Genomic DNA, 14,046 nt, shown 5'->3' with positions numbered 1-14,046 from the left:
GTCATGTCTTTCTCTCCTCCAGTCTTATCTACTGCATCTGTCTGTCTAAACAAAAGGAGGTGAGAGGGTGAGGGAAAGCATTAATGAACCGAACCGTGATGGAAAATAAAACCAAGGACTAAATACTATGCAACAAAAGGCCAAAATCTCTAAAAGTGCCAAAGCTCTCGTCCGCAGAGGAAAACTTTCTGTCTGTTGAGGTGCGACTGACCTCAGCTTCCATCTATTTACCCATGCAATTTATTTAATATATTGTAAAACGTATATTTTTTCTGCTTGACACTTCGTTCCCCAGCTTTTCTCTATTGTATGTTCATTGCGCGGACACATTTGAGGACATATTTCTTTCATCTAATGTCAAGGCACTGTGGCTTTGTCCTTTGCACTAGTTAGTCTTTGTAACTTGAATTGTTGGTTGTTTTGCTCTCGCACCCATTGTAAGTTCCTCTGGATAAGTGAGTGAATCAGCTTAACACTTAAAATGTAAATGTTTCTTTCAAGGAACATTTTTTGTTTCGGTTTCCAAACATTTTCGCGTCGGTTTATTCTGCTGCCGATTCTCCCAACTGAACAAACACTCGCCTGCAGTCAGACACATAGCTGTTAAAGCAAACAGAGACCACTGAAACCTTAAAGGTCCCGTCTTCTCCACTGTCCAGAGTTTTATTTTGTGTCTTGAGCTCCATTCAAAGCTGTGTGTGTGGTGTCATGAACCAAAAACACTCTCAATCCATTTCTCCACGTTCATTTTCCAGCATCTCTCTGAGCCTTACCAAGAACAGGCCGTTTCTGTCTCCGTGTCTTTAAGGCTCATTAATATTCACGACCCCTCTGTTCCGATTGGCTAACCGTTTCGAGAGTGAAACGTGAGACGCCGCGGCCCGGCGGCTACAGGTAGGGAAAACTCTCCGGTAATAAACGATGACGACCGCTCGACCGCTTTGAAAAAAACACTTTGTTAGTCTATTATTTCTTACAGAAATGATAATGAGCGAACCTTTGTGACGCCACAAAGTTACGGAAGTCCAAACGGCTCGTTTAGAGGCTCGCTTTTCTAATATGGATTGTGTGGATTTAGTTTTGATGCTTTCACCATGTTTAGATCGACCATCCAACTCCTTTATCATCACAGAGGGGAGGGAGTCCTGCTTTACATGATATGGGACCTTTAAACTCATCTCTTCAAGAAACTTCCACCATCTTCCTCCTCTACTTGCTCTCGTCTTGGATGGTGAAAAGAAAAAACCTTTCTGCCTTTCCTCGCTCTTCTCTATCACACATGAATCTGTTGTTGATCTGGGAATTTAAGCTTATTCTTCCCCCGCAAGTCGCTCTGGATAACAGCATCAGCTAAAATAGAAGTTTACTTCAGCACACTTTTAGTATACTGAGCAAGTATACTTCATACTATACTTATTTAACTTTTGTTGTACTTGCAAAAGGTACACTTGAGACTTTAGATCTACTTTTATAAACTAAAAAGTGTGCGAATTTTGTTCCACAGAGTAATAAAAAAAGGTATACTTATAAGTAGTTCCTAAAAGTTAGTATAGCAGACATGGACACAGACAGACTTCAAAATAAAAAACGCCCTTGAAACCTGAAAACTTGGTTTGAAAAAACTAAAAAACTTTTCTCTCGCTGTCTCTCCTGGATTTCTATCTGTCTCTCCTGGACCTACCACTGCTCTATCGAATATGAATATGTTGGTGAACTGGGAAGAGAAGTATATTCTGCTGTTGGCTGTCACTGTAATTCGTCTGGATAGGATCAAAGAAATGCCTTAGATGTAAAATTTAAACATTCCTTTGATGGGAATTTCTATTTCTACTTTTGTTTGTGTACTTGTTTTTTTTCCCCTTTCTTTTTGGCTTCACAAACAGCAGATTGGAGTTGTGCTTCTACAAACTTTTGTCAGAGGCAAACTGGAGACAAACAATCTCATTGGTTGACCATGGCAATTATGATTTGGAAGCTTCAGCAGTTAGCTAATTAGACTTCATATTAGCTTCTTCCCAGGGGTGGATTTTGGCCACTAGTCCACTGGGCTAGTACAGTGAAATTTCTACAAATTATTCCTAGCCCAGTATAGATAATGTAATATTCAAGTTTAACGAGGCAGATCATGCTCTAAAATTTTGTAGCAAAACACTGAACGTGGGCTGCTGACTATTATGATATTTATTTTTTTCTAGTTTGAAAATGGCTATTCGAAAAAGGGCTTCCCGTTGTTACTATGGCAACAACGCAGAGCTCCAACCCAACCATAGAGATTAAACCATAGAGATATAACACTTATGTTATATCTCTATGGATTAAACTGTTAACCATGCTTCCAACAGGCCGGCTGAGGCAGTGAGGAGCCCTGGGATTTTAAGGTGGACCTGAAAAAGACTGAAAAGCACTGAAGCACCTTCACTAAATGTCAGTATAGATTCACGCATCAGTTTCACTCGCCAAGTAAGCTAAACGCTGCTTTACTGGGCTAACCGCTCCCAAAATCAGGTGAACTTAATTTCATGCCCTGCTACTTCCTGTCTGTCCCTCACCTGTTTCACTGGGCTTCAGTCTGACATTACTTAGCTAGAAAAACTAGTTCTTTTGGCTCCACCAGCAGCTCTGCCTCTCTAACCTCCCCCAAAACCTTGATCTCCCTCTTGTGTTTTCCGTCAGTGTATCTGCTGCCCTCTGTCCCACCCGAGCAAATACTCCATCCCCTTTCATTCAGACACACTGCTGTCAAAATACACAGGCCCTTGCAACCTGAAAACTCATCTCTTCCCTTTCCAACGCTTCACATCCGCCTCTCCCAATTCGTTTCTCCTCCTCTAAATCAATTCCCTCGCTTCCCTGCCTGCCTCCTTTTCTTCCACCCGATTCCTTTCACAGCAACTTCTACAATCTACACAGACGTTCAAGGAGCATTTTAGTTTGTTTGGTTACTTCTTCTATTCTTTTTGCCTTGGAGAAACTTTGCCTCCTGCAGTGTTTGCTGCTGCTCTCTCTCTCTCTCTCTCTCCCAGCAGAACAAACACTCCTCTCCCCCGAGACACACAGGCGTCAAAGTAAACCAGAGGCCAACTAGATGAAAATGGTTCTGTCTGCAAGGCGCCGGCTCCTCTGCACCGCTGTCTGCCTCCAGGTTCGTACCAAACGCCCATTCTGATCTGTCGGGGGGTTATTTTTTTCCGTGGGGCATGTTCACAAGTTTTGATTGACACTTTGCGAGGTAACAAGTGCGTGTGCCGTTCCCAGAGAGTGACGGATCCCCTGTTAGAGCTGTGATGTTCTCCATTAAAGCCTTAAATTCCCCAAAGCACCTCTACCAGCGGCTCCGTGCTCATCACTGTTTCCGAGGCTTTCTTTGCCGTTTCGTAAGCCGCTGGAACAAAGGCATGCTGGGAAGATATTTTTTCCCCCCTTTCCTGCGTGTTCCCTTTTGATAGTAGAGCTTCCCTACCTGTGTCTCAGCTTCTTGTGTGTGTGTGTGTGTGCTGAGAAGAATCACAATTATCACCGGGGCTTCAGAAGGACGTCAGGAGGCAATATGGGAGCAGCAGTGGATGTTATTACATTTTTGTTCAATTAAATCTTCAAATTAAATGTTCTGGTTCAGAGCTTGAGCCTATTTTGTAGTTTTGTTTTCTTCGATTTGCTGTGTTATTGTTGACATTTTCTATTTGCATGCTTCCACTGAATTGTTCTGCCTTGTGTTCATTAAAGTCCTTTCTATCATGTGTTCATATGAGCCATGCAGGAGCCTAACACAGCCATGTTTAAAGGGTAACTTTGGTATTTTTCAACCTGGACCCTATTTTCCTATCTTTTTGTGTCTAACGTTTTTCTTTACCTTTCGCTTGATCCGGTCTGTGTGTAACTTCCTGCAACAACTCAACTCTCGCGAGACTTGAGCGAGACTTGGTTACACACAGACCGGATCAAGCTAAAGGTAAAGAAAAACGTTTCATTTCTCTGTAGGGTCCTTTCCATAATGTTGTCACGTATAATAACAATCTGAGCCTGTCAGTGGCTAAAACAAGAACTTTTAGTGGACGTACATTGACGGTGCGATTTGCCCCGTCGGATTACATTGCAGCTCGTTTCGCGGCTGCCGGCTGAAGCGATCTCGCTCAATACTGGACCAGTTTCAAAAATTGTTGTCCCCTTTAGTCACTTAGACACAAAAAGATGGGAAAATAGGGTCCAGGTTGAAAAATACCAAAGTTACCCTTTAAACATGGCTGTGTTAGGCTCCTGCATGGCTCATATGAACACATGATAGAAAGGACTTTAATGAACACAAGGCAGAACAATTCAGTGGAAGCATGCAAATAGAAAACGTCAACATTAACACAGCAAATCAAAGAAAACAAAACTACAAAATAGGCTCAAGCTCTGAACCAGAACATTTAATTTGAAGATTTAATTGAACAAAAATGTAATAACATCCACTGCTGCTCCCATATCGCCTCCTGACGTCCTTCTGAAGCCCCGGTGATAATTGTGATTCTTCTCAGCACACACACACACAAGAAGCTGAGACACAGGTAGGGAACGCTACTATCAAAAGGGAACATGCAGTTACCCTTAAAGTTACCCTTTAAGCACATCACTGGAAGTCTGGATTCAGAAAATATCAAATAAATTAAGAATTAAGTCTTTGTGCGAATGTACAAATAAGCAAAGTCACTTGAGCCTTTGATTTGATTTTAATGCATTTGTCCCTGAGTGGGTGTGGCTATCGGTGCAGTGGGCGGGGCCTTAAGTCAGCCACTCATGGAGCTGGATCTGCTCCAGGCTCGGTCGGTCTGCTGCCTTGGCACTAAGACACCAGCGAATCAGGTGACGGCATTCTGGTAGACAGGAAATCAGGGGAGAGATATGATTTGACAGATTACTTTATATCTATCTATCTATCTATCTATTTATCTATCTATCTATCTATTATAACCCTGGCAGTGTTCGCGCCTTGCTCTACCCGTTATGAAGCTACACAGGGAATTGAACCCCTAACAATGGCACTGTTTGTGCCATACCCATTGAACTCTACCCATTGAACCACACAGGACCGCTCTTCAGGGTTCCTGGAAAGTCTGAAAATAAATGGAAAAAGAACCAGGTATTTTCCAGGTCTTGACAAGTATGGAAATCGAATGGAAAAATATTGTTATAATGTCCCGATGTTCATGCAACTATATATTTTCTGTTTAGACCCCTGTTATCTGAAATATCCTGGTATTTGTCACTGTGAAGAATAACCATCATCCATGGAGTAGAGATGGACGATTCCACATTTTTTGGAGTTGATTCCGACTCCTTTTTTTTTTGGAATTGATGGAATCGATTCTTAATCGATTAGAATCGACAGTAGAATCAATTCTCAGAATCGACATAATGGAATCGAGAATTTACTCTTTTGGAGTCACCTCTCCATCCCTACCATGGAGTGATATATAGGCATGTAGTAGGGACAAGACGATTGTCTGTGTAAACTGTAGTGAAGACCAAAATCTTAAAATCAAATCAGGAAAATAAGGTTTGGAAAAAGTTTTGGAGTTGGAACCCCGGCTCTCCTCCGGTCCTGCCCTCTCTCACCTGCAGAAATCCCCTTGGGGAAGCTCACTCGCCCCCTGATGATCTCCCTGATGCTGTTGAAGGGCAGGAAGCCGCAGACCAGGTTGAACAGGGTGACGCCCACCGACCAGACGGTGGCCGGCCCCGCCCGGTACTGCCCCCTCCGGAACCACTCAGGGGGCGTGTACTCCAGGGTGCCTGAGACAAGGACGGACGGACAGGAGGGGGACGATTATTAATGTGGGACACCAACTGTAAACATACACTACCTGTCAACAGTCTGGACCCACCTGACTGAATGTTCTGTGTTCTTCATTCACTTAAAGCCATTTTGATCTAAAGGCTTCTGCTTAAATACTTGAAATGAGTTTCTTAGACAAATATAAATAGTGAAGTTGATCCTATGTATGAATTTCTTTCCAAAGCCTTTGCCTTTCCATCAAGGCAAAGGGCGGCTACTAGAATTTAAAATATAAGATAGTTTTGATTTGTTTAACACTTTTTTGGTCGCTGCATAATTCCATTTGTGTTATTTCATAGTTTTGATGTCTTTGCTATTATTCTAAAATGTGGAAAATAGTAAAAATATAGAAAAATGTGTCAAACCTTTGACTGGTTGGATAAGTATTCTTTTTACTACTACATGGAAGTATTAGTGCTAATGATAGTAGTAGTAGTCGTAGTACAGTAGCAGTAGCGGTGTAGTAGCAGTGTAGTAGCCTAGTAGTAGTAGTGGTGGTAGCAGTAGTAGTAGTAGTGGTAGTGGTACTAGTACTAGCAGTAGTACTAATAGCAGTGACAGAAGTGACATTGTTACTAAGGTTTTTACAGTGAACAATGCTACAGTGGATGTAAAAAAGATATATAACTATATATATATATATATATATATATATATACATAAACTAATGTGTAGTATCGCAAGTTGTTGTTCTCGCTCTTCAACAACAGATCGTTCCTCCATTTCTCCTGACCTGCAAAGTCCTTGTACATGGTATTCTTCAAGAGATCTCCGCAGCCGAAGTCGATCAGCTTGACCTGGTGCGAGTCGGTCCGGATCAGCAGGTTCTCCGGTTTGACGTCTCGGTGCAGGACGCCCCGCTCGCCGCAGTGCCGCAGCGCCCCCAGCAGCTGGCCGGTGATGCGGCGCGCCGTGCTCTCGCTCACGAAGCCTCCCCGGTCCTGGCAGAAGGAGATGAGGTCCTGGCACGGCTCGGGACGCTCCAGCACCATGACGTACCGCGCGGGCTGGTCGAACCAATCCAGCATCTGCAGCACGTGGGGGCAGCCGGGGTCCACGGTCACCTGCTTCATCAACGCAACCTCCAGCGGCAGGGGCCCGCCCTGCCCAGGCTGCGTGGGACAGGAAGGACGATGACTGTTAGCATTTAGGGCGGCAGTTAGCCCTGATACAGGAGACTGATACTGGTTGTTGTCTCTCCCAAAGCCTCCTGTCCTGCTCCGTTAAGAGTTCTCCCTGCAAAAGTTGGAGAGGTCTATAACGAAAAAACTGTCGAATTTCACTGAGCCAGACAGATGTATGTAATCCTTCACTTGTCTAGTTCCACGCCACTGACACGCGCTACATCTCCTATGCACAAAAAAACTTTAAAATGTAGTTAAAAACAAGTATACCCAAAATGATGATGCTACTTCACCTAATATGCTTCTTAAATCACTCAATGATCACTTTCAATTGATGAAATATGGTCATAAAACACATGAGGCGACATTAACGAATTTTAACACGTAATCTCTAATCTCTAATAATGATTTAGTTACTTCGATTGAGCGCGTCCAACACATACAATTGTTGCAATCTAACTTTCGACCACCGGTGGCAGCAGCGAGTGTGTTGCTCAGAAGCACAGTACTTGCGAAGAAGTCGAGGCGTCTGTCGGCCATCTTTGATTTCATTACAATGGAGATTGTGGGTATACTTGTCTTTAACTGCATTTTAAAGTTTATTTGTGAATAGGAGATGTAGCGTGTGCCAGCGCTGTGAAAGTAGACAAGTGAAGGATTACATACATCTGTTTGGCTCAGTGAAATTCGACGTAGTTTTTTCCTTATAGACCTCTTCGACTTTTGTGGGGAGAATTCCTAACGGAGCAGCACAGGAACCTTTGGGAGAGACAACTCCAAGACAACTTGGGAAGAAATCTACAAGGACACGAGTATCGACTTGGTGTTCTTGGATTTGATAATCACTCCTGCTTGACTCTTTGGCCTTGATAGCACCTAGTCCACAGCCATGGTTTAGGGCAGAAGTCTGCAACTGTGTGCCATGGAGAGCCGTGTGTGTGTGTGTGTGTGTGTGTGTGCAGGTTTTCATTACAATCAAACAGCACAGCGGCTGATTTTAGGGATGAGTTCTCCTGATTAGATAGAGATGGTAGTTTCTGGTTGCTACTCAGTGAAATCAGCTGTTTGATTGGGATGAAAACCTGCATATACATGACTCTCTATGACACATGATTGCAGATCACTGGTTTGGGGTGATGGCGTCTGTTAGCAGGCAATTTAGCAACTTCAAATCTATGCATGTCAATTACCAAAACCCGTCTGGAAATGTCATTACCAAGTTATTTTCTATCATCCAGGATCATTCTGGATCTGTTGTCGCTGGACTGTAACTTCAGTAGTTCAGTCCGGCTTGCAATCTAACAATCTAGTAATTGAAGCGTATTCTACTGTTGCGCTCTGTCTATAATGTAATGTCATAAATTGGTTTTCGGTGTTGTGAGCTAAAGCAAACTGTGTCAACAAGCATGAAGGGGAAGCACGGTGTCCAAATACTCACGATGTCCAGCTCCTCCTCAGCTTGGGCCTTGGACACATACTTGATCGCCACCTGTGACACGACAACATGATGAGTTTTCTACTTACCATGGAAAAGAAACACAGGTTTCTTTTGTTTTTCAGCCAAATTTATAATTAGCCCAGCTGACAAATAATGGAACAAAATGCATCCAGTTGGCATGTTATGTAACGCTCTGCGAAACACACAAACAAAAAGCTGTTCTATTATTCCAGTAAACAAACTGCTGTCAAATTGCTGTGTGTGTGTGTAGACCTACAGGCTGAAGGAATACCAATGCAAGCGAAAAGTAAAGAGATGAAAAGGTAGAGAGAGTTGTTTTAATAACAGATTGGGTTGTGTAATGTGCAGAGTCGCATAAATTAATTAAACCATTAATTAAACGCCTGTTTACACTGTCAGACACCAAACACACATCCGTAAAATTCAATTTTCCAGGAATTAAGGAACAAATGCATATTTTATCACTGACGCCTATATATTTTTATAATTAAGTATACAATGGGCTTTTTTTTTTATCAGGTTTTAAAGGCTCAAGCGCCATGAAACTCACTCAGCACATTTAAATGACCATGGAAACTGAATTCAAGTAAGCAAAACAGAAACACCAGAATGGCAGCGTTGTGGTTTTCAGAGGCGTTGTTCTCCTGATGGTAACAGACTCTTCTAGAAACTAGTCTTTCCCAGAAGCCTCTCTGGGAAGATGTGAGAGGTTTTCAACTCTTAACTGAAGCTCACAGATCTCAGGAAGTCAGCAGCTTTATAAACGCTTTTGACAAAGTGCTTTAAAGGAAACCAAGGACACCAAAACGGATTAAAAAAAAACAAGCGATGATGGGAACAAGCGATAGAAAAAGTAATTTGCTAACTCCAAGAACTCCAGACTTTGTGTATGTGTGTGTGTGTGTGTGTGGATAAGTTTTAACACTGATGTTGGGAAATTGAGGAAGCTAAATTTGAAAGGAAGGAAGTAAAGGCTTTCAAAGGACACAGGGGACCGTAATTATATGGACTGACAGTCTGCTGGAGACGAGTCCGCTCTGTGCCTGAACTCTCTTGGTGGCCTAATGAGTCGCCGCCGTTACGACTGATATTCACTGGGTCTGAACGCCATTCTCTGCTCCTCCATGTCTCAGAAAATAATCTGTCTCTCTCTCTCTCTCCATCGACAAAAGACAAAACACCACGGTGCTTCTGGAAATGTAGAGTTTAAGTGTTTTTCTAGAGTTGACCGATGTTTCCCCTGGAGAGGCAGGCAGGAAGTGAGTGTGCACCGCAAAAAAATGTTCATTATATCTAGTTTTGAGATTTAAAAACATATTTTTTCATAAAACAAATTGAAAAATCTGACAGTGGGATGAGATCATTTCAGCTGCTTCCAATGCAGATTATTTTCGCAAGAGAAACTTCCCAAATTGAGAAACATGAAACATTCAATATCCTCAGAATCTAGCTGTTGTTTCGACACTGGGAGAGAGGGGGCGTTACACACCGGCAGGCCGTCAGACTTGCGGGTCCCCGCGTAAACCGATCCGTAACCTCCTCTTCCCAGCAAAGATCCCTTAGCATACTGCTTCTCTAGCCGCGCTGCAGGGAGGTCAAAGGTCACACAGGTCATACATCAGGTTGTTTCTTTAATGCACAAGTCTGAAGTAAAATGAAGCTTAAAAAGAGATAATCTGATAATCACAGATTTGGGCAGAGGTGGGAAGTAATGAAGTAAAAATACTTTGTTACTGTACAGATTTTCAAGTATCTGTATTTTACTTGAGTTTTTCCTTCACTTTTACTTACTACATTTCAAAAGAAAAATCTATACTTTCTACTCCTCCTAGAGTAGAAACTACTCTACTAAACTAAACTAAACTAAACTTAAAAACACAATCAGCTGTTCACAGAGCTGAGGACCTCCAACATGGCCGCCAGAGAGCGTTACATCACTGAAAGCCCTCTACACATCTAACTCCACTTCTCTTGACCCTGTGACTCGGCCTGACTCACGTCTGCAGCGGCGTGCGGCGGCTGTGGGGCGGGGGGAGGACGTGGGGCGGGGGGAGGACGTGGGGCAGGGGGTGGTTGTGGGGCAGGGGGCGGTGGGCGTGGACTCCTGCGGCTCCTCGCCTCCCTCCTCCCGGCTCCTCCGACCCCGCCCCCTGGCTCTCCGCCCCGGCTCGAGGGGGCGGGGCTCCAGCCAGCCGTCCCGGCCCGGCGCCCAGGCCCTGGAGCCCACCGCCAGGCAGCGCTGGGCGGTGAAGCCGGGGTGGAGGCAGGGGGTCCGGGCCGCTGGGCCGGGGAGCGGCTGCTTGAAGAGTTTGGCATCTTTGGAAGGTCCAGCTCTCTTCCTCTTCCTCCCGCCTTCCTTCTTCAGAGCCCCACACTCCTGGGCTGCTGGGGTCACACACACACACACACACACACACACACACACACACACACACACACACACACACAAGAACACACACATACACACACATACACACAATTGTTAGCTTAGTTCACAACAGTATTTCACTTCTAGTTTCACTTCTGAATGGTTATAGCATAAAGGATGAACTGGAAATAAGAATACACACATCTACCTTGTATGTGCACACACACACACACACACACACACAAAGGAGAGAAAGAAAGAGAGAGAGAGATACCAAGTCCATCCATACTACTCTGCAGACTGTTATAAAGCCTGACTGTATTTCTGGGATAAAAATCAATATTTGACTTCACAAAATAGCAGTTTACTTCACAGGAACGGTTTGCTCTAGTCAGCGACAGCATGGAAATCAGAAAGTGATAATTTGTCCTAGTTGTTATTCAATACTGGAGGCTGGCGACTCACAAAGTCGAGAAGGAGGAGGACAGGGCTTTGGGAAATTGCAGCATAAAATGGCATGACTCAAAAACATTTCACTATTAAATCTACTGCACTGAACAAGACTAAACAACTGACTTTTTAAGGAGGGAAAAAGGAAATTAAATAGCATAAAATGAAGGAAAGTAAAAAAAAAAAGAAGCTTAATCCTCCCCATCCTGTATGAACCAGCCTCCTCTTCTGTGGAATATCTCCTTTTATTTCCCCTTAAAAATAAAAAATGTACCTAACTTGTTTCCTTACAGAGTGTCTGTCAGTGTTTTTACCTGCATGAGGAGTTTCCTCAGAGCTGCTGGAAGTCAGCATGTTGGACACCAGGCTGCAACACCTGAGAGTCTGAACCTGAATGTTGTTGGTGGAAAAAACACAATGCATGTTCTTCTTCTATGAAGTCACAGAAGATTGTGATGCTGCCACCTGATTCTGTAACAGGATACATCTCACACCTGCTTCAAAATGTGTTTACAGCTTAATATAATACAAGCGAAACGTCTTGTTGCAAGAAACTGGAAAAGTGTTTGCTGTCCATCTTTGAACTTTTGGATTAATGAGCTTTCTTCTTGCATAGCGATTGAAAGGCTTACTTACACAATCAAACAAAAAAGTCATATTTTTCATTTCTTACATTTTTGGAATCAAGACCTGATATCCTAACTTCGTAAATTTGACATTTAAGTGAGACTGTACACCCTTTTTTCTTCCACTTTTTTTTAAATTTTTTATTTATCTATTTATTTTTTCTCTCTAATTGATATGCAGGCATATATGTATGCATTTATGCATGTGGATATATGTGTATATGTATATAAGTCATTTATGTTCATTATTATTATTATCATTTTGTAAACTATCATTTTGGAAAGGTGATGTACCATGTTGAAAATCAATAAAGATATGTGATACAAAAAAATAATGTGTTTACAGTTATGTTTCAAAAATCAAAATGTACAAAAATTGATCCCCAAAAAATGTATTTGTACTTGTAGATAACCAGGGTTCGACTAATAAAGGTTTTTGAAGGCTGATACTGATATGTTTTGATTGAAACTGCTCCAAAAACTGTTATCGTGTGCCTATATTCAGTATCTTTGACTATATCCATGCCAAAAAACTCCCCAGAAAATACAGACATTCAGTGTTTCTGTGAGAATTTTCTTCTCATCAGGGTGGAAAAGCCTCTGAAACAGCATTCACACCATCATGGGACACTAAAACTCTCCACTGAAACCCAGAATAATAAAAAAAAATCCTTCCAGGTGTTTTAGCAGCTCCTTCAGACAGAGTGAGGCGGGGTTCATTGCTGATTTTACAGACTAAAAGGTAAAAAGGTGGAAAACAATATGAGGAGGGAAAGCACTCGTAATGCAGAAAGTAAGGAAATGTATTCTGGCTTTGCATAAGAAGCTGGTGAACATTTATCAGTCTGTTTTGAGTCTGTTGTGTTCCTCCGGCAGCAGCGAACTGTCCCACAGCTTTCTAACCAGATTTATTTTTTTAATACGATGTTAAGCTTGAATACATTTTGTCACTCTCTGCATTACAAGTGCTTTCCCTCCTCACATTATTTTCCTCAGGTTTGGGGTTTTAACAGCCTGAAGCTGCTGAGGAAAATCAGATTCTACCACACCGACCGACTGCACAATATCTGATGTTTATTAAAGAGTCACTCCACTCTGAAACATTTTTATTGAGTTGTGAACTGGTATTTAGTTTTATGTAGTTATGAAATACAACAACGCCCAACCCCAACCCCCCCTCCTCTATGGAGCTATATTTCCGTCAAAAGAAATCGTACGTAAACCCAAGACTGTAAAATGGTTAAATCGTAAAAAAAAACAACTGACTTTGGGTTTTCAGATTCACGTACGATTTATTTTGACAGAAATATAGCTCCATACTCCCTACCTCCTTATTGCATTTTTAAAAATCGCTCAGTAGGAGGACAGAAGCTCAAACTGGATGCAGAATTACTCTTTAAAAGGCTGCTGTCTTTCTTCCTACATGTTTTCTCGACAACATGCACTGCCCATCAAAAGTCTGGGGACACCTAGCTTTTGAAAATGTTGAATAAATCAGCATGTTTTCTTTGTCGGTTTGCAGTAACTTAACCCCATTAAAGACTAACTAGGTTTAATTTGAGAAAAAAATAAAAATTCATAAAAAAAACCTCCTCAGCAGCTGAACTGTATTTCTTCATGCCGACAGTCAGAGACGCTCTGCCATGAGAAACCTTCTTCACACCAGAGAGACACTTTGATCAACATGAAGCTGAGTGTGGAAGAAATAGATCCAAAGTATCAGGAAATAGATAATCTATGTTAACAAGAGCATTGCAGGCATTATTTTCCTTACTTCCTCATTGAGATATAACAGAGAAAAACAGAGAAAATCAAATAGTAGAGCTAAAACATATTTTGTATCTTCTACGGCCCTCATTCAACCATGTACTCTACTCCAGTGGTTCTCAAGGTGGGGTCCGGGGACCACCAGGGGGCCTTGAGGGGGTTCCAGAGGGTCCGCAGCAAATCGATGAATTGTTAAACTTCAGCATTATTTCATTTACAAGAAGTTAACACAGTTAGAGAATGTAGAAGAATGACTGTTTTGATCATAGTTTCTCTGTTATCTCTCTACCTATAATACAGATAGACATCGGATTCTGGACAAAATCATATCTGACAATAAAAATATTCTCAGATTTGGGTCAGAGAGACAAAATCTCATCAAATGGGGGTCCGTGGCTCTAATGTGGTGAGTGAGAGTGACTAAATTAGGGTCCTTA

At 42.3% G+C, this 14,046-nt stretch overlaps 1 protein-coding gene across 1 annotated transcript; it reads right to left on the bottom strand.

Moving 5' to 3' along the window:
- Positions 1 to 4,761: 4,761 nt before the first annotated feature.
- On the bottom strand, positions 4,762 to 11,570 carry LOC139923243 (serine/threonine-protein kinase pim-1-like). Its single transcript, XM_071913973.2, has 7 exons — positions 11,531 to 11,570; positions 10,397 to 10,783; positions 9,888 to 9,982; positions 8,378 to 8,428; positions 6,549 to 6,927; positions 5,596 to 5,772; positions 4,762 to 4,853 (listed from the first exon to the last, which is right to left on the bottom strand). The coding sequence occupies exons 1-7, from the start codon at positions 11,568 to 11,570 to the stop codon at positions 4,762 to 4,764; spliced, it is 1,221 nt and encodes a 406-aa protein (XP_071770074.1).
- Positions 11,571 to 14,046: the final 2,476 nt, after the last annotated feature.

Source organism: Centroberyx gerrardi, chromosome 12 (assembly GCF_048128805.1).
Source record: "Centroberyx gerrardi isolate f3 chromosome 12, fCenGer3.hap1.cur.20231027, whole genome shotgun sequence".
NCBI lineage: Eukaryota > Metazoa > Chordata > Actinopteri > Beryciformes > Berycidae > Centroberyx > Centroberyx gerrardi.
The sequence above is the reverse complement of the archived record's forward strand: the minus strand, read 5'-3'. Positions and strand labels throughout refer to the sequence as shown.

What these genes read in the sequence shown, in the direction of transcription:
- LOC139923243 (XM_071913973.2), bottom strand. Translation starts at nt 11,570, where the DNA reads ATGCTGACTTCCAGCAGCTCTGAGGAAACTCCTCATGCAG. An exon ending in GCAAGTCTGACGGCCTGCCG is followed by an intron (nt 8,429 to 9,887) that starts GTGTGTAACGCC and finishes GTCGTGTCACAG; the next exon opens with GTGGCGATCAAGTATGTGTC. An exon ending in CCCCAAGGGGATTTCTGCAG is followed by an intron (nt 4,854 to 5,595) that starts GTGAGAGAGGGC and finishes CCTGTCTACCAG; the next exon opens with AATGCCGTCACCTGATTCGC.